This window comes from Furipterus horrens, unplaced genomic scaffold, assembly GCF_987537825.1.
Source record: "Furipterus horrens unplaced genomic scaffold, mFurHor1.1.pri manual_scaffold_11, whole genome shotgun sequence".
In the NCBI taxonomy this organism is placed as follows: domain Eukaryota; kingdom Metazoa; phylum Chordata; class Mammalia; order Chiroptera; family Furipteridae; genus Furipterus; species Furipterus horrens.
In genome coordinates, this window is record NW_028327181.1 from 15,339,942 (window position 1) to 15,357,334 (window position 17,393).

The 17,393-nt window shown below is 52.8% G+C and overlaps 1 protein-coding gene across 3 annotated transcripts in view; it reads right to left on the reverse strand.

Moving 5' to 3' along the window:
* Nucleotides 1-1,297: 1,297 nt before the first annotated feature.
* ASCC2 (activating signal cointegrator 1 complex subunit 2) overlaps nucleotides 1,298-17,393 on the reverse strand; it is a 38,765-nt gene continuing 22,669 nt past the window's right edge. For all 3 annotated transcript variants that reach the window (XM_090257265.1, XM_090257267.1, XM_090257266.1), the window contains 11 exons: nucleotides 17,241-17,348; nucleotides 16,955-17,023; nucleotides 16,681-16,755; nucleotides 15,126-15,306; nucleotides 13,502-13,716; nucleotides 12,510-12,629; nucleotides 5,374-5,467; nucleotides 5,154-5,284; nucleotides 4,488-4,587; nucleotides 3,185-3,264; nucleotides 1,298-1,848 (listed from right to left, as the gene is read on the reverse strand). In XM_090257265.1, coding sequence (XP_090113391.1) covers nucleotides 1,677-1,848; nucleotides 3,185-3,264; nucleotides 4,488-4,587; nucleotides 5,154-5,284; nucleotides 5,374-5,467; nucleotides 12,510-12,629; nucleotides 13,502-13,716; nucleotides 15,126-15,306; nucleotides 16,681-16,755; nucleotides 16,955-17,023; nucleotides 17,241-17,348 — 1,345 coding nt within the window. In that variant the 3' untranslated portion in view covers nucleotides 1,298-1,676. The remainder of the gene's footprint in view (nucleotides 1,849-3,184; nucleotides 3,265-4,487; nucleotides 4,588-5,153; nucleotides 5,285-5,373; nucleotides 5,468-12,509; nucleotides 12,630-13,501; nucleotides 13,717-15,125; nucleotides 15,307-16,680; nucleotides 16,756-16,954; nucleotides 17,024-17,240; nucleotides 17,349-17,393) is intronic.

Genomic DNA, 17,393 nt, shown 5'->3' on the forward strand with positions numbered 1-17,393 from the left:
AGGTGCAGATGACAAAGTGAAGGTGACGGGGGCCGTATGAACAGTAACAGGTATGACAAGTAAAGTCTGGGAGCTTCCCCAACCCACCTCCCTTCTCTCCAGGGACAGGTGCTGGGTCTGAGGAACTCAGTGACAGAGAAAAGAATGGCCTCTGCCCCTGCGCTGGCAAATGCCTGCAGGAGGAAACAGAATCTTCCTGCTGCCTGTCAGGATGGCTGACCCTGGGCCTGATCTCAGCTAATTTAGTAGTGCGAGGGGAAGACGCCACCCCCATATCTGCTCTGCATCTCCAATGCACCAAGAGAACTGTCATGACACAGAGGAATTGTTATTGATTTTCACTTGTGCGGGCTGACCTGAAAAAACCAATTCATCAAGGGCCTGTCTGCCTCGCTGCTTCAGACGCTCATCCTAACCACATGCAAATAAATTGTACTAGCAACTAAAGTGATTTGTCAGGGTCCAGCTGGGCAGGGGCCCTGGCTTTCCACTGATGGACAGCAGGCCGGGCTGTGCTAGGATCAGCCCAGCAAATGCCTCACTGTTGATCCACCATTGTTCAGCAATGTTCTGGGGGGCCCAGGAATCGGGGTGCCTTGTGGCTGCGGCCACACTAGGAGCCAGTTGGCCCGGCCTGGGAGTAGACTCTGAGGAACGAGGCCCAAGTTCCTCTCACTCCAACAGGGCTTGGCAGTAACAGCCTCATTTGTTTCTCCTGATCTCTGACCCCTCAGTTCTGGAGAATTTAAGAGAATGTGCAACCAGGAGGCACTGAGTTCTGGTACTAGCTCTGCTGCTGGCCACGTGTCCTCAGGCCTGCTGAGACAGAGAGGACACCACCCACGGGGCCTGGGACCTGATGAAGGCCAGGGATCAGACCGAGTGTCCAGCCCTGTTCCCCCAGCTCGTAGTTGGGAGTGAGTGACTGCAGACGCCGAGGCAGCACCTTCAGCTCTCAGTGCCTCCCTTTCCTCACATGTGCTCTGGGGCTGACATCGGTGCCTGCCTCCTCGGGTGGAGGAGGTGGTGACTAAATGAGGTAACAGACAGGACTTCAGGGCCTCACAACCCGAGTCCTTTCCTCCACAAGCAGGGACTGAAGGTTCAGAGAAGGGGGTGATGTTCTCAGGGACACACAGCAAGGCAGAGCAACATCAGGGGGGACCGCAATGAGAGGCGAGCACGAAAGGGTCATGAAAACACAGTGACATCCTGCCCTCTTCCTCTCTAGACAGTGGCTGTCACTGAAGAATGGGACACAGGGACAGCGGGTCAAGGGCACATCATGGGTGATTGCTTAAAAGGGTCAAACACTTTATTCGCAGGCATTTTTTTTTTTTTTTTGAATACACAGGTTTCCTGCCGTCCAGAGAAAAAGGGAAGTGGTGTCTTGCTGCACGAGGTTTGGGGGGCTTGACTGGGGGCCCTGGCCCATCCCTTTGGCCGGCTTGCTGGCCCCATAGGTTCCTCTGCTGTGGAATAAGGCACTGTGTGTTCCGACGAAGGTGCTCATGGCTGGCTGGTGGACAACGAGGCGGCCTTCTCAGGGGCTGCAAAGCTGAGGCTGCTGAGGGGCCAAGTTGACTGGGGCCCTGGTGAGGTGGCCCTGGGCTGTAGACATTGCAGCCTGGCGGGCCTGGCACTGCTGTCTCCAAGCTGGCCGTGGCATGGCGGCTTCAGGATGGAATCATGCCTTTACTTCTTTTGCGGTCGGCCATGGTCCTCCGGTTGTGATTGGCTCGTGCAGACTTGTTAACTTCCTTCTTCCTGCGCTCCTGGGTTGTCTCACGGCCCTGCCCGTGGCCCCGGGGGCTGCCGGCCACTGCTGTTGAGCTCTCATGCCGGTACCTAAGGGCGGAACAACCCACCCGGAGGAGAGCACATCAGCCAGAACACGCTCCGAAAGGAAGAGCCCACAGCCTGCCTCAAAGATTCCTGGGAAAGGACACCCAGCTTGGGCGAGGATGCCTATGTCCCAACTTCCAGTGGGAAGAGAAATGAAGCCTATTAGGGGCAGGGGCTATAGGGGCTCTGCACGACCCTGTGCCTGGTGATTTCTCTTCGCGGAACCTTGCCTGCTGATGGGACCCTGGTTAAGCTCTGAGGAAGGACCAGCTAGTGGGCTGACTGCAGCCCGAACAAGGAGAGGAGGAAGGCTTGGGGATGGGTCCGCTCCCCACTCCATCCAAGGCCTTATACTATAGATAATACTCATTCTATACCTCAGAGTCTTGCTTGGTGGCCTTCAAAGACCAGGTGCACCCACAGACATGACTTAGGACCTTTTCAGACCATCTCAACTGCTGGCTTTACCCAGAGCTCTGTGCTCAGGGGGTTGGGATGAAAGAGAAGTCAAAGTTCCTCTGCTTCCTGCTCAAAAACCTTCTGTGGCTCTCTCTTGCTGCCTTCGGAATGAGATCAAAATGCCTTCCCTCCTGGGCGAGGCCTCCCGCACCTAGCAGGCAGTGCTGTGGGAGTCCCAGGGTCAGGACGGGGGGCTGGGCTTCCACCCCGGGCTCGGCCTTCAGTGGAGGAGGGACCACAGGCAGGTCCTTGGCCCCTCTGGACTAATTCCTCACTGGGAAGACTTAGGGGAATGAATTAGAAGTGTCTCTGGCTATGTGTTCCCAGTCCCCCACTCCCCATGGCCAGACACCTCTCCCCGAGCACACATGCAACTTCTCGCCTCTCTGCCCTCACATGACAAATTACTTTGCACCCTTTCCACCCTTCAGGCCCCAGCTCAAGTGCCCCTGTCCCCACCATGCCTCTCAGACATAAAGGACGTACATCTGTCTGTCTGCCTGCCTGTCTGGGCTCTTTCACATTTTACACTCTGCCTGCTTGACACCAGCTAGTGCTGGACACACTGGGCTCCCACATTGGGTGGGGAACTCCTCCTGTATGACAAGTAATGGTTATCACTGTGGACCCCCAGAGCTGGGCCACCTGGACTCAGTCTTTGCTTCACCATCTACCAGCTGTGTAACTTTTGGCAGGCTACTTAACATCTTTAGGCCTCAGTTTCCTCATCTGTAAAATGAGGAGAATGATAATAGTAGGTACTTCATAGGGCTGTTGTGAGATAAATTAATATACATAAAATTCTTAGGGTTTACATGTGGGCTTCCTGGGTATTTAGCTGGGAATTCCCTCCCACCAGAAACAGCTCCTAAAATCTCACCCCTTCCTGGCGAGGAAGGCCATGCGCCTGGCTTCTGCTTTCTCCCGCAGCACTGCGGGGTCCTGCACAAAGTGGTCAGGCTGTGGAGGGAAGGGGAGGGAAGAATCATGAGCCATCCCATACCCCAGGCTGAATCTTGTTGATGCCTCTCTGCCAGGGGTAGGGACAAGCCACAGCACGGCAGGGCAATGCCCCAGGATGGAAATGGCTTGCTATGGTCCAAGGTTTCTACCAGAGATCTCCTCCTCTGTCCCTCCACCAGTTTCCCAAGGGGGAGGCAGAAAAGGGACTGAGGCTTCTAGGACAGGCCTCATAGGGTGGCTGACCACAGTTGGAGCATAACAATGATAAATGGGAGCAATGAAGGGAAGGCCAGGACGGCCACCATGAGAAGCCACGTAGGGTCTTGCAAGTCAAGAGAGCCGCTTCTGGAAGCTGTCTTGTTCTCACACTGGTGCCGCCACCACCAGTGTGTTGTGGGAACGTCCATTCTCGAGGACCATTTTCTGTGCCAAGATTAAAAGGGGCCTGGACTAGGAAGAGTAAAAGGAATAGCCCAAAGACCACCGACAGACTGTGGTAGCCTGTGCTATTTAAAAAAACACAAGCAAAAGTAACCTTTGAAAACTGGAAGATTTTACATGAAAATCTGGGTGGCTTCCTTGCCTGGAAGAAGAGGAAGCCCTGGAGGTGCTGGTCTATGCTTGTGCTAAGGCCCCTGCTCCCCACCCCTGACAGGGTGAGAGTGCTATCCCACTACTAGGCTCAGGTTTCACTAGGACACATCTGATTTTGTCACCCTGTTGGGGCAGGGGGCACAGGGAGATCCAGGGGTTGCAGGCTGCCACTCCATTCAATCTGAGCAGCACTGCTTTTGTACGTTGAGATTCGAGTTAAGATTTTATGTGAAGAAAACTTTTAGCTGCTAATAAATAAAATTTTCAAACCTACCAGCTCAGATGACCTACAGAGTCCCTTGGGCTCTCACACTTCTCTGATTTAAAAAATTGCCATCCTGGCACAGGCGCAGACAGCTGCCCTCCTCCCGGCCCCCAGGCTCCTGGGCCTAATGAACCCAGCAGCTCGAAGGCCCAGCCTCTGATGTATTCCCTGGGCCCTCACTGGGCAGCGAAGGTGAGTTTAGAATTGCTCTCCCAGCAGACATCTGGGCTGGAAGGTGCCCTTCTTCTCCAAGCAGTGGTGCTGGGGCTGCCTCGAGGCCAACAGGGGAGGTCAGTGCTCTCCATTTGCCCTTTAGAACTGCACCCTCCTTCCCTTCATCTGCCACCTGCCAAGGAGGTACCTTGGGGGCCTCTTCTTCAGCTTCATCTTCCTCCTCCTCATCCTCCTCTTGCACTTCTCCGGGCACTTTGGTTCTTAGCACTTGAGGGATGGTGAAGGGCCTAAGGGTTTAGAGAGAAGGTAAGATCAAAGACAAGAGTAAACTGGGAGAGCCTCAGGGAAGAGGGAATCAGCCTGGGTGAGGGGGCTGATGGGATAGGCTCAGGAGTCCTGGAAAAACCAAAGTGCTTTTCCACCCAGCTTTGCTCCAGCCTCCGGATTCTTTGAGGGTACCAGGGTCTGATGTATGGGCTTAGCGGAGACTGAGCTGGGGCTGTGGGGGCCCTCTAGTTCTGTTTTTATATGTATTGGGTAACCTCCACATGATTCCACTGGCAAAAGTTTTCTATAATTAAGAAGAATGTAAAACTACTCCATGAAACCAAATTAATGAGTTCCCCCTGAGGGTGGGTTGAACCAACCAGCCAAGGGGATAACTTGGGTAGGAGAGAGCACTGGACTAGGAGTCAGGAGGCCTGGGTTTGGGCCCTGGTTCTGCCACTGACTGCTCATGTGAACAGGGCCTTGGCTTCCCCATCTGTACAAACCAGAGACTATGGGAGAGCCCCACGGGCTGAAAGCTGCCCTGCCCCCAGAATTCCACCCTCTGCCTGCCCTAGAGCCTCACCTGCGACTGATGAGCTCATCGTCGGAGTCGGCATCGTTGGCACCCACCTGGTTGCCATCATATGTGTCATCATACTCATCCTCATAGTCATCACCACGGTAGGACAGGCCCTCACCTGGCTGCACTGGCACCTGCAATGGTAGAAGTGCGAGTCAGAGGGGCCAAGGGGCCAGCTGGTCTCTCTGGCAGGGCACAAGCCTGGTGGCCTGGGGACACCTACCTCCTCCACCACCACACTGTACTGCTCGTAGCGCTGCCGCTGAGCCACCACCTCCCGCTTGTCGTTCAGCAGGTTCCTCGTGTTCTCCCCCTTCCTGGCATTGAGAAGAAACAGCGAAGGAGAGAAGAAAGAGAACCATCAGGCATTGAAGGCTATATCAAAGGTCCAGAGAGACCACAGGTTCACTTCTTCACCCCTCAAGTGAGCACAAAATGGAACAGCCAATATTGAGCACTGGAGGGGTGTGGGCAGGTGGGACTCAGAGCTGCTGGTGCCCACATGACCATGCCCAGTACTTTCAAGGCCATCCCAGGAGCAGCTGTTAGAACATAAATGTGCCTGCCCTTCAACCAGAAAATACCCCTTCTAGGCATCCACCCTTGAGAGGGGCTGGCTGTGTGCCACTGGGTCTCACTGGGGATTTTCTTTTCAGCTTTGTCTGACAATAGTGAGAATGGAAAGCAACTAATGGCCATCACCAGTGAAATGGCCAAACGACCTGTGCCACATCTGTATCACAGAACACCGTGCACCAGTTCTCCAGAATGACGTTGATCTATTTGTGCTGACGGAGAAAGAATTCTGACGAGGAAAAAACCCAGCTGTAGAAAAACGCATACAGTACAATTCCATCTATACAAAAGCTGAAAGCAAACAAGACCAACTATCTGTTCTCAAGGGCACATATATATCTATGTATGTAAATGCACAGAGAGGGGCTAATGAGCCCTCCACTAAAGGACAATGGTGACTGCTAGGAGGGCCCTGGGTTATTTGAATCTTTTAAAACAAACATTTAAGAAAGAGCAAGGCACATACAAGAGACTTTCGGCCAAGATGGAGGCCTAGACTGACATGCTCCGTCTCCCTCCACAACTAAGAAGGAATACAACTACCGCAAAACTAGAAATAACCAGAAGTTCCAGAAAATAAAACTATATGGAAGGTCAGCGTATGAAGTTATAAAGAAGTGGTGCTGGTCCAGACGGGTAGGAGGGACAAAGACGGGGCGGAGAGGTCAAGCTGTGCTGGCGGTGGCAGCAGCGGCGACAGCGGCGGGACAACGGTAAGCACAGACACCCATATTTAAGGGGAGACGAGAAGCACCTGGGGAGCACCCCCCGGCTGCAGACCAGATCTGTCAGCTTGCGATTCCAATGCCGGGAAAGGTAGACCCCCATTGCCTTCGACTGTGAGGCCCGGAGGGAGTGGGGACAGAGGAGGAGGCTCCTGGTCTCTCAGTGGAAAGTGAACGGCAGGAATTCCTCTTGGACCCCCACCCCCGCATAAAATGCCACAGCGTGGTGAGAAGGGTTGCCTGCTTGTGACAAGTGCACGGGGCTCTTGTCCCCCAAGAGCACAGAAGGTGTGACAGCCCTGCCCAGGAAGCAAAGGTAAACAAAAAACTGTCAGGATGACACAGATCATGATAGAGATCCCAATCATGCAGCTGACCAGACAGCAAATATCTAATCTAATGAAGCAGCAGATAGGAAATCTTTCTGAGGCTCAGTTCAGAGCTTTGGTTTTAAGAATGCTTACAGACCTAACAGTAGATCTTAAACAAGACGGGGAAGAAATGAAGACTAGTCCTGCTGAAATGAATGAAAACACATACAAAACTAGTGGTGAGGGAGAGAAAACCAGGGATCGAATCAACAAATAGGAACATAGGGAAGGAACAAACAGTCAACCAGTGCAAAAAGAGGAATCGAAAAGTGAGGAAAATGAGGAGAGGTGCAGAAACCTATGGGACAGCTATAAGCGGGCCAACATCCGAATCATAGGGTTGCCAGAAGGTAAAGAAGAAGAACTAGAAATTGAAAAATTATGTGAAAAAATAATGAAGCAGAACTTCCCTAACTTGGGGAAAGAAATAGACTTACCGGTCCAGGAAGCACAGAGAGTTCCAAAAAAACTGCACCCAGGGAGAACCACACCAAGACACATTATAATCAAAATGTCAAAAATTAAGGATAAAGAGAGAATCTTAAAAGCAGCAAGAGAGAAGAAGAGAATTACATACAAAGGGGTCCCAATTAGACTATCAGCCGATTTCTCAAAAGAAACTCTGTAGGCAAGAAGGGACTGGCAAGAAATACTCAAAGTAATGAAAAGCAAACACCTACAACCACGATTACTCTATCCAGTGAAGCTGTCATTCAGAAAAGAAGGGCAGAGAAATTGCTTCCAGGACAAAGTAAAACTGAAGGAGTTCATCAGATCCAAACCACTGTTATATGAATTGTTAAGAGACTTGTTTAGGAGAAAGAGAATCAAAACTATGAACATTAAAATGAAAACTGTATCACAACAACCAACAACAGAAGCTAGGGAACTGAAACAAAGGCAAACTAAGTGGGCAACAAGAGTGGGAAAAGAACTATAGGTATGGGGAACATATTGGGGGGAGGTCAGTGGGGAAGGGGAAGGGGGGAAAGGGAGGGAGATGGTACAGGAATTAAGAAGCAGAGTAGGAGGGAGTGGAGTAGATAGGAAGATGTTGAGAAGAACTATATGCACAACCAATGGGTATGGACTAAGGTAAGGGGGGGACAACTGGAGGGAGGGGGGGTCACTGGGTGGAGGGGAACAAAGGAAAAAGAAATTGGGACAACTGTAACAGCATAATCAATAAAGCATATTAAAAAGAAAGAAAGAAAGAAAGAAAGAGCAAGGCCACATGTGGCTTTTTTCTGCTGAGCTCAGGGGAGCCCCAGGGGATCTTTAGAGTGTGAGGGGTCAGGAGGATCCAGTCTCTTTCTCTCACCCCCACTTTAGTACGGTGGCCTTCTAACTGGTCTATGTTCGATCTTCCATGTCAGACTATATGGTCAAAAACGTGCCTGAAAGTTCCGCTCCCTATATCACAGGTGAGGAAACTCGGGTGCAGGGAAGGGGAGGGACTGCCCAGGATCACAATGAGCTATAGCACAGCCACACTGGGGACTCAGGCCTGTTGACTCACGGCTTTGAAAACCTGTAGAAAAATCTGGCTTGTCAGACACATAGGCCTGTGGAATGTCGTTTTGAGCCCTACAGGGGAAAATCAATATGAGATGCTAGGCAAGAAAATCCAGCTTAGCTGTGAAATCAGGTCTCTGGAATGTATCAAGGGGTGGCGGGGGGGGGGGGGCACACAAAGCCATTCGAAGCTTCCACAAATATCTTCTATTCACTGGCTTTTGGTGCAGGGAGGGGCAGCTGTCTGAGTCTGTCTGGCAGCCATTGACCCCAGGGCAGGACAGGACCGCAGCCTCCAGCATGGCGGGTTAGGATTGCACTTTTTTCAACGGTTTTTACTAAGGGCCTGCTCTGAGCCAGGCAGGGTGCTAGGCTGACTTGGGGGAGATTCAGAAAGGAGCAAGCTATGAGTTTGACGTTGTGGAACTCACAGTCCAGTGGGGGTGACACACAGGTAAACAGCAGCCAACACGAAATGTGCCGAATGGAAGCTCAGAGAAAGGAGGAAGGAACTCCAGCTGGGGGTCTGGGGAAGAGGTAATGGAGGCTCCATGGTGGAAGGGTGTTTGATCTAGACAAGGGAAAAATCTCCATCCACAGAAATCTTTCACATGACTGCAGGAAAGCGGTCCTGGGACTGTGACCATGGCCCTTAACTGGCTCTCTTTGCCAAGTTGGGGGCTGGAGAGGAATGAGGGGAGGAAGTGAAGGGGGTCCACACTTGTCTAAGTGGTTGGTGCCACTGTCAGGAGCACATCCATTCGTTCAACATACAGTTCCTGAGGGCCTACTGGGTGCCCAGATCTGCGCTGGGCCAGGGGACCAAGGATGAGTAAGAGGCATCACTGTCCTTTCTGCTACAACCCATGGCTCCTGGTCCACACTGTTCCGGGTTCTGGGCAGGAGGACAGTTCTTCTGTACTGGTGGTCTCTGTGTGTGGCTCCCTGGCAGGGCCAGATAGAGAAGCCTGGCAAACTTGCCCACCCATCCAGGCCCTGGGAGAGAACGCAGCTAGGGACAGAGTAGCCCGGGCATCCTGTCTACCACATCCACGGAGGTGTGGCTTTGGCCCATGACCTCATTCAAAGTCAGGAAGAAAAAACTTAGGGGAAACTAGCTGGGAAAAGATCCACCCAAGGGCCAGCACTTCAGTCACGTCTGGAAATGCAGGCAGCAATGACTTCGGAGACAGTCTTTGGAACAGTTTGCTTCCTTGGACTCCTAAAGATGACAGTGAGCCCAGGGAGCAAGCGGGCTCCCTGCAGCCTGCCTACTGTTCCCCTCCCCACTTCCTCTAGCCTATTCAACACCTACCCAAACTGGCCCTTGGGAGGGTCACTCCCACCTCCGAACTTCTGAAGGGCCTGCAGAGGCAATAAACACTTCCTTTTCCGGGTGAGAAATCAGGGGATCCAGAGAGGCACAGTAACTGGAAGGTCACACAGCTTTTACAAGCAGGGCCAGGGCCGAACGCAGGTCTCCTGACTCAAGTCTGCTCTGCTACTTCCTGAGCTGTGTGGCCACAGGCAAGTCCCTTGTCCTTGCCAAGTCTTAGTCCTGCCTCCCAGGGATGATGTAAGAGAAAATGAGTAGATGTGGACCTGGCACCTGCTGGCTCTACAAAGTAAATCCTATTTCTTTTACTGTAGGACTGGTCAGAGCCTTTAATGTGCTCTGTGACTCTCCTAGAGGCAGAAAGAGCACCCAGACGTTTTTGGCCATAGAACCTTTCTTGGGGGGAAAACATTGACTATGTTCCAGGGCACCACTGTTAAGTCCCAAAGAGTTAAGGGGCCCCACCTTATACACACCGCCCCCTTCGTTTAGCGATGATATACCTGCAGCACCTGTGCGTGGTTACCTATTCAACAGCCACCTTCTATCTCATCCCCACTCCCAACAGTCCCTCATTTGGTCCAGGTCTTTCCACCCTCCCCATTCTCCTGGAGCTGTGGACCTAAGTGCTGTGACTCAGTTCCCCACTGTGATGTGGGGAGGTTCTGGAGACTTCTGGGAAAAGTTTCCTGGTCTCTAAGATACAGAAAGACCCGGCCCAGACTTCCTCTTGGCACTGTCATTTTTGGAGTCATGGCTCAAACAGCAGCAGTGACCCAGTGGCCTTGTGGGAACCAGTTCTAAGAGATGGAAAAGGTGCATCCTTGATGATGTGGCTTCCCACAGGTCAACTAAGCCGAGGCTGCCCTACCTTGCAATTTCTTGTCATGCAAGGGAACAGATTTCCTTATTACTTGAGTCACTGAATGCATCCTACCTGATTTAAGAACACACACACACATTTTAATTCAAGTGTGACATGCCTTGTGCCCTGAGTCCTTCTGCCCTACACCCAGATTGGGACAGGTATACCCACTGAGGCCCTTGTATGCTCCATCCCAGCACCTCTCCCACTTTCTCTCTGCTCTATTGAATGGTCCAAGTCTTTCCCACAGTCTGTGCAGTTTGAGGGCAAGGCCTGGGCGCCCTGCTCACATTGTCTCCCTACTGTCTAGCACAGGATCTGGAGCTAGTAAATCGCTTAATAAATATTTGCTAAATGAATAATGAATACATGAATGGAGGCTTTGCCTCTTTGCAAGCCTCAGCCCCTGGGCTAGCTGTCACAGTAAGTTCAGTAATCATTGGTCACCCAGACTCTCTACTTGGCAGCCTGCAGCATCCCATGATCAGGGCCACAGCCCTCCTTGTCTGCCCCTTTCCCCACAGCAGGAGCTACAGAAGGTCATTCTGGCCTGGCACAGTGGCTACCGATGCAGGATACAGTCTCTGGCCTACGATCTGGGGATGTTGCAACGTGTGTGACTAAGCAGATTACAATTACTTCCTGCCCATACAGCCAGATAACTTTATAGCTGTCCTGTGCCTGCTCCCCAACCACTCGGCCAACCAAGCTTCCAGCACTGGACAGCCCTAGGGAGGGGAAATAGCACGGGGCTGTCACTGAAGTAGCAGCCTGCAATTCTGTCACTGGGGCTCTTATCATAAGAACAGGGTAGGTCCCACCCCCATCTGAACTGCACTGTCTCTATCTATAGGGTGAGGGAAAGGGCAGGCTGTACTTTTCCAGCAGAGCCCAGGTTTCTGGATTTCATCAAACAACACCATTTAGGAGAACTATGGGAGACGAGCAGTGTTGTCAATGTCTCATTTTGCCATTCTCTACTGCGTTGTCCTCTGAACAATCACTGCTGACTCTCAGGCCCTCCCATGGGTCTCCATTCCAAAGTCAGGTGATCCTTCCAAAACATAAAATGTTTTGGCTCACGGGACCATCACCATGCTCCCCATGGCCTTGGGGCCACTGCCCCTGCTATTCACTCTTTTTAGGAAGCTTCTGCTTCCCCACTTTGCTGACCCTTCCTTATCCTTCCTCTCTTGGTCTCATGTCATTTCCTCACAGGAGCCTTCCTGCCTGGATTGAAGCACCTGCCAAAGGTTTGGAAGTCTGCTCACCTTCACCTTGTAGTGCCTGTTATAGCTGCGATTTCACGTTGCTTGTTTGATGAATTGATTAGTGCAAACTCCACGTGGGCAGGGGCCATGTCTGTTTCACTCTCCACTACATCCCTAGGAACTAATAAATCCTGGGCAAATATTTGTTGAATAAATGAATAAATCATGAATAGTCTTTCAATGCCAAAAAAATAGGAAGGACATCAACTATAAATACAGTATGTGAAACACGTTCACCTTCTGAAATGCTTACTTAGTACAGGTCCTTAATTTTCTCTTTTTGTCACAGACTGCAGGAGATCAGGGCAAGGGAGGCTTCTGGGAAGCACTGCCCAGCTCTGCCATCCAGAGATTCGATGGTCGGCATAACCATATACAAGAAGAAGGGAAGAGTTTTGGCCCCTCTGGCCTTTTACTATCAACAAGGAGAATTCACTAAAACCACACTATGCAGTGTCAGAGCCTGATGTATTATATAATTGTTAAAGAACCTACACCCAATTGAAAAGAAGAGAAAAAAGAAAAGAAAGAAAAAACAGACCTGCCCCTGCCTGCTGGGAGCACACAGGTCTCGGACTGCCAGGGAGCCCTAAGCTGAACTCAGGCCAGTTTCATTAAGATGAAGCCACTGGTTTCTCTCACTGTCTTGCTGCAGTTGCAGAGTTGGGGTGCCTGGAACCCCACAGCCCACTACACTCACCTCCTGCCCTTGTGTACCCGGCTCAGGTCCACTGAGTCCCTGCTGAACACGTCAAACTCATCATTCTGGAAGACGTTGTGACGAGAAGACAGCAGAGGTGTCGGGTCTGGCTTCATCTGCCTGGGGAGTAAAATCAATGTAAGGGGGACTAGCCAGTTGATGCCTGCCTGCATCCCACTCCCCACTACCATGTTCAGATTCTCCACTCTCCTCCAACAGCCATACCTATCTGGCCCCTGCCTCGTATGACCCACACCTTACACAAAGCTCCCCCTTGGTCTCACTTGCCATCCACACAAATTTTCTTAGACATTCCCTCCCTCATTTAGCGCTTAGAACAGCCTATGAGATAGGTAGTCACAGATCACTCAACCTCTTTGTGCTTCAGTGCCCTCACCTAGAAAAGGGGGCACAAGGAGGCTGACAAACTTGTCCAAAGGCAGAGCTAACAATTCATTTCCAACAATTCACTTGTTCAGTAAACATCATTTGTTCATGGAAGAAACACCCATCCATCACTCATTCCTGGTACCCCAACAGCCCTAAGGGAAGCAGTGGGCCGAATTCAGAAAGGGTAGGTATGAAGGACGCATGCTTTGGCCGTCCTTCCTTAGGAATCTACTGGGAAGGTGGCAATGACAGGGGCAGGTCAGTAACTTCGGAGCTCTGAAGGGCTCAGCGACCGCTTTCACATCCTGTGTCTCTAGTCGGTCTTCCCCCAGGTACAGCAGGGATGTCCAGCTGTGTACTCTCTGCCTTACAGCGGGCACGTGAGAGGCTCCTGGCTACAGTTTTTACATCTCCCCCAAAAGGGCATTAGTCAGGGAATGCCCCTCTGGGGATGAGAGAGCAAGCTGAGTCCTGGGACATGAGGGAAGGAGTGGGAGGCAGAGGGGCTAAGAAGGGGCCCTGATGAGGGCCTGCAGAGCCCTCTGGCCAGGCCCCTGAAGCAGACGGGGTGCCATGAGCCTCCTCCCACTTGTCTCCCCTACCTGTCTAGGCTTTGGTCCAGTTGGCTAAGGGCAGGGGCCAGCCGCTCCTCCAGGATGTTGTTGATCACCTTCTCCGGGTCATAGCCATAGTGCTCCAGGCAGGCCAGGATGAAGCCCTCACCAAGGTACGGGAGCAGGTCTTTCACTTGGGAGATGAGCGAGTCCAGCTCCACACCACACACGGTGGGGCCCACGGCAGCCGCTGCCCCCAAGCCCTGTGGAGAGAGCCGAGTGAAGGCGAGGGCGGGGGGTGCCAGGGCAACAGGCCCCAAACAGCACTGGACCAGAAGTCAGGGGACCTGATTTGAGTCTTGGCCCTTACTGGCCATAGCACCTTAGTCAAGGGACTCGAGTCTTTCTGAGCCTCCATCCCCCCCCCCCGTGAAAGAGAGAGCTCTAGACTTACTGGGAGCGCTAGTTCCGGCTGTGTGACTCGGGAGGCGCTTCTCCTCTCTGAACCTCAGTTTCCTCCTTATAAAACAAGCATACAGACTACCGCCCGTCTCATGGGGTTGCTCCAAATGATTCAAGGCAACAATGCACATGGAGTGCCGAGCACGGTGCCTGGCACAGACCACGCTCTCCACAAACAGCCGTGGCTTCTACTAACCAAAGCCCTTTCCAGCTTTAACAAGTTGATGGCTGGCGTCGGAGGGGAACAGCAACCACGAGGCCTGGACCGTGTGGAGAGGCTCCCCTTTAATTATATGCTCTTCAATAAGGGATTTGGCTTATAGACTTTTTGATGTGGCTTAATTTTGTTAGGCTTTTCACTTAAGGAAATTCCCAAATCAAAAAACAAAACAAACCCTTTATGGCTCAGATAAAAAGCCAAATGGGGAAGAGGGTGGGAAGAGGTGGAGGGGACTGCCATTCCCCAAGGCCTTGTGACAGTTAAGGCACCTGGGCTCTAACAGAACATCAGCATCTATTAATGTGGCATTGAGGGTCAGCCAAGTTCAGAGAGCCCCAACGAGCTCACGGAGGCGATGAGCCCCATCTTACAGATGAGGAACCAAGGCTCAATGTGAGTGACCGTGACTAAGCCACACAGCTGCGGAGTGGTAGGACCAGGACACACGCCTGAGCTCCCTAACCACTCAGACTGTGTGGTCTTAATGCATATGTCTTGCTGCTCCAGACACACAGGGAAGGGCTCTGGGCTCAGTACAGCCACAGACTTGGTGAGTTCTGGAAAAGCCTGGAGAGAAAACCCTCGATGAGAGGTTTCCAAACAGGCTCAGTGGAGCCCTGTAGTCCCATGGAGGGGCTTCCAGGGCGGCCAAGCAATGAGACCTGGTACTGCACCCAACTGCAACCAAAGCAGCTCCACCATGATCTGTTCAGAGGAGGGAGGATTTTGCTTCATTTCATAATGGGGAAACTGAGGTTTTGACAGCTTACGAGACTGGCTCTCTTCTCAGACCCGGCCCAGCATGCCCTCAGCTCAGGACGCTCTAAAGGCAGCACAGAATGGACCAGCAGGTTGAGGCTGCCCATTCCAAAAGAAACCTTTTTCCCTGAGAGCAGAACCACAGAAAGGAGGTTTTCTGCTGCCCCAACCTCTCAGATGGGGACGGGAGGGCCTGACGCAGGGAGAAAGCGCCGCTCCCGACATACACACCTCCACTCCCTCCGAGTTCTCCAGACGTGATGACGGTCCACTGACTGGCCCTGCTGCTGTCACAACCCTGTTAGGATCCTTGGCCACTGGTGGGTCTTTAGCATCCGTGGCTTTCTGTCGGTCCACCCCTTCCCACGCACTCTTGACTGCCCCAAGGATGTAGGCAGTCCGCATCTCGTCTCTGTGAGGAAGTGTTAAGGGGTCCCTCTGCCTCCTCAGCTCTGAGGCAGCACAATTTCTCAATCCCTCCCCAGCTCAGGATCCTATGGTTGCTGCCAGGGGCTGTCTGGGATGCAACCCAGGGTGCATCACAGGCACCTGGGCCGCCTGAGGAAAGACTGGACCGTGGCCACACTGGCCTTAAAACCCAGTACCTACCACTTAGCAGAAAGCGGCTCCAGGTAAAGACAGGGACAGGAGGGCCTGGAATCAGAGCACCATGGGACAGGGTGTTCGGATGCACCAGCAGCTTCTCCTCTGCACTAACCCCCAGGAGGAGGGCCTAGCGTGGGCACTGCCACTGGGCTTCCCATCCGACCACGTGAGGGCTTTCTGCAGAGGCTGGAGGCCACAGGGGTTCTCTGAGGCAGAACTGCGCAACCCACCCCACCACCAAAATGGTCCAGAGGCCTGCTCCGCCCTGCCCCTCCTCTCTCTGTACTGCCCTGGGCACTGCCAAGTCAGACATCTTTGTTTCCCTAGACTCCCTCACTCCACTTCTAATCCAGACCCCCACTGGCCATGCCTGGATGCCAGCAACAGCATCCTCACCAGCCCCTGGGCCTCAGAGAGGTCCCAGGTCAGTCTATTCTCGTTCGTGTGCCGGATGGAGCTATTCTAAAGTCTAAAACTGACCCTGTCATCCCCTGCTTTAACCCTTCCACAGCACCCCAGTGCGTACAGGACAGAGCCCAAAGTTCTCAGTGAGGGTCAACCCAGGGCTGTGCAGGTCCACCTGCCCCCAAATCACCTGCCATATCCTAACCCCCTCCCACGAGACGCCTTCCCCTCAGTCCCACCTCGAGATCTACATACAATATCTGCAGGCTGTCCAGATGGGTCTGCCCTGCCCTCTGTCCGCTGGGAACACTGAGCTTGGGGCTTGACCATCTCCTATTCCTTCTGCTGTTCTCTGTGTGGACTTCGCTTCTGTGTGACATCCCACCCCGAGCTCTACTGGGTTAGGTGCCTCGCCTGGTTTCCCTGCCCTCTGAATTTCTCCTGTGTGGCACTCTAGCTAACTGGCTGTTTAGCTATTTTCCATCCTGCAGTGAGGTCTGCAAGGACAGGGTTGAGTTCCTCTTGGTCACAGAAGCCCAGATGTGCAGTAACAGAAAGCAGAACTGTACCTCCCCTGTTCTGAGGACCAGAGAAGTCATCTCCACCAGAAACGGGGGCTGGAGCCTTGGCAGGGGTCTAGGCATCTAGGGCAAGCCAGCTGACTTGTGACCTGCGTGTTCTAGGGTAAACTTCCCTCTGCTCCTCTGGGTCCCTGCAGCCCACCTCTGACCTGGTCAGGGCAGGTCCCATGCCTGTGTCTGTGGTAGAAGGATACAAGACTGACGAGGCCTGCTGCAGCAAGCTGACATCATCGGCCACCGGGAAGAGCTTATCGTAGTCCCGGAGGAACCTGCCAGACAGAGAGCAAATGGAAGGGACAGGGCTGGGGCCACAGGGGCACTGCTCTGCTGTGGGTCATTCCCTGTGTCTGCTGCCCAACCACAAATTCCAGAACCTTTGACTGTGGTGGCTATGCCAGGGGCTCTATTGTGGGGACTGATGAAGCCCATGGGTCTGTCCCACTACGGTCCCAGCTGGGCCACACTCACCTCTTCTCCTGCAGCAAAGAGCTGAAGATCTGCAGGAACTCTTCAATGAAGCCCTGGATGTTGTCACCGCTGGAACAGGGCACCAGGGAAGATGAGCTCACTCAATGCAGATGATATGCGGCTCCCTTCCCTGCCCACCTCACCCCACCCGGGGCAAGGCCTCTGGGCAGCCGGAGGAAAGAGGCTTTTTTCTTGGCTCTCCATCCTGCTTAGCAACACAAGAGGAGGAGGAGGAGGCAGATAAAACGAGGGAAAAGCCCAGAGGATGGCACTTCCAAGGACTTACCTGCTTTCTAGGACAGGGAGAAGGCAGATCTGGTTCAGGAGGATATGAAAAATCTCTAGTAGCTTCTTCCTGGAATGGGACAGCCTCTGCCACAGGTCACCTAGCAGCCTTTGAAGGCCAGGGGTAAAAAAGAAAGAGATTTGAGACAAAAAG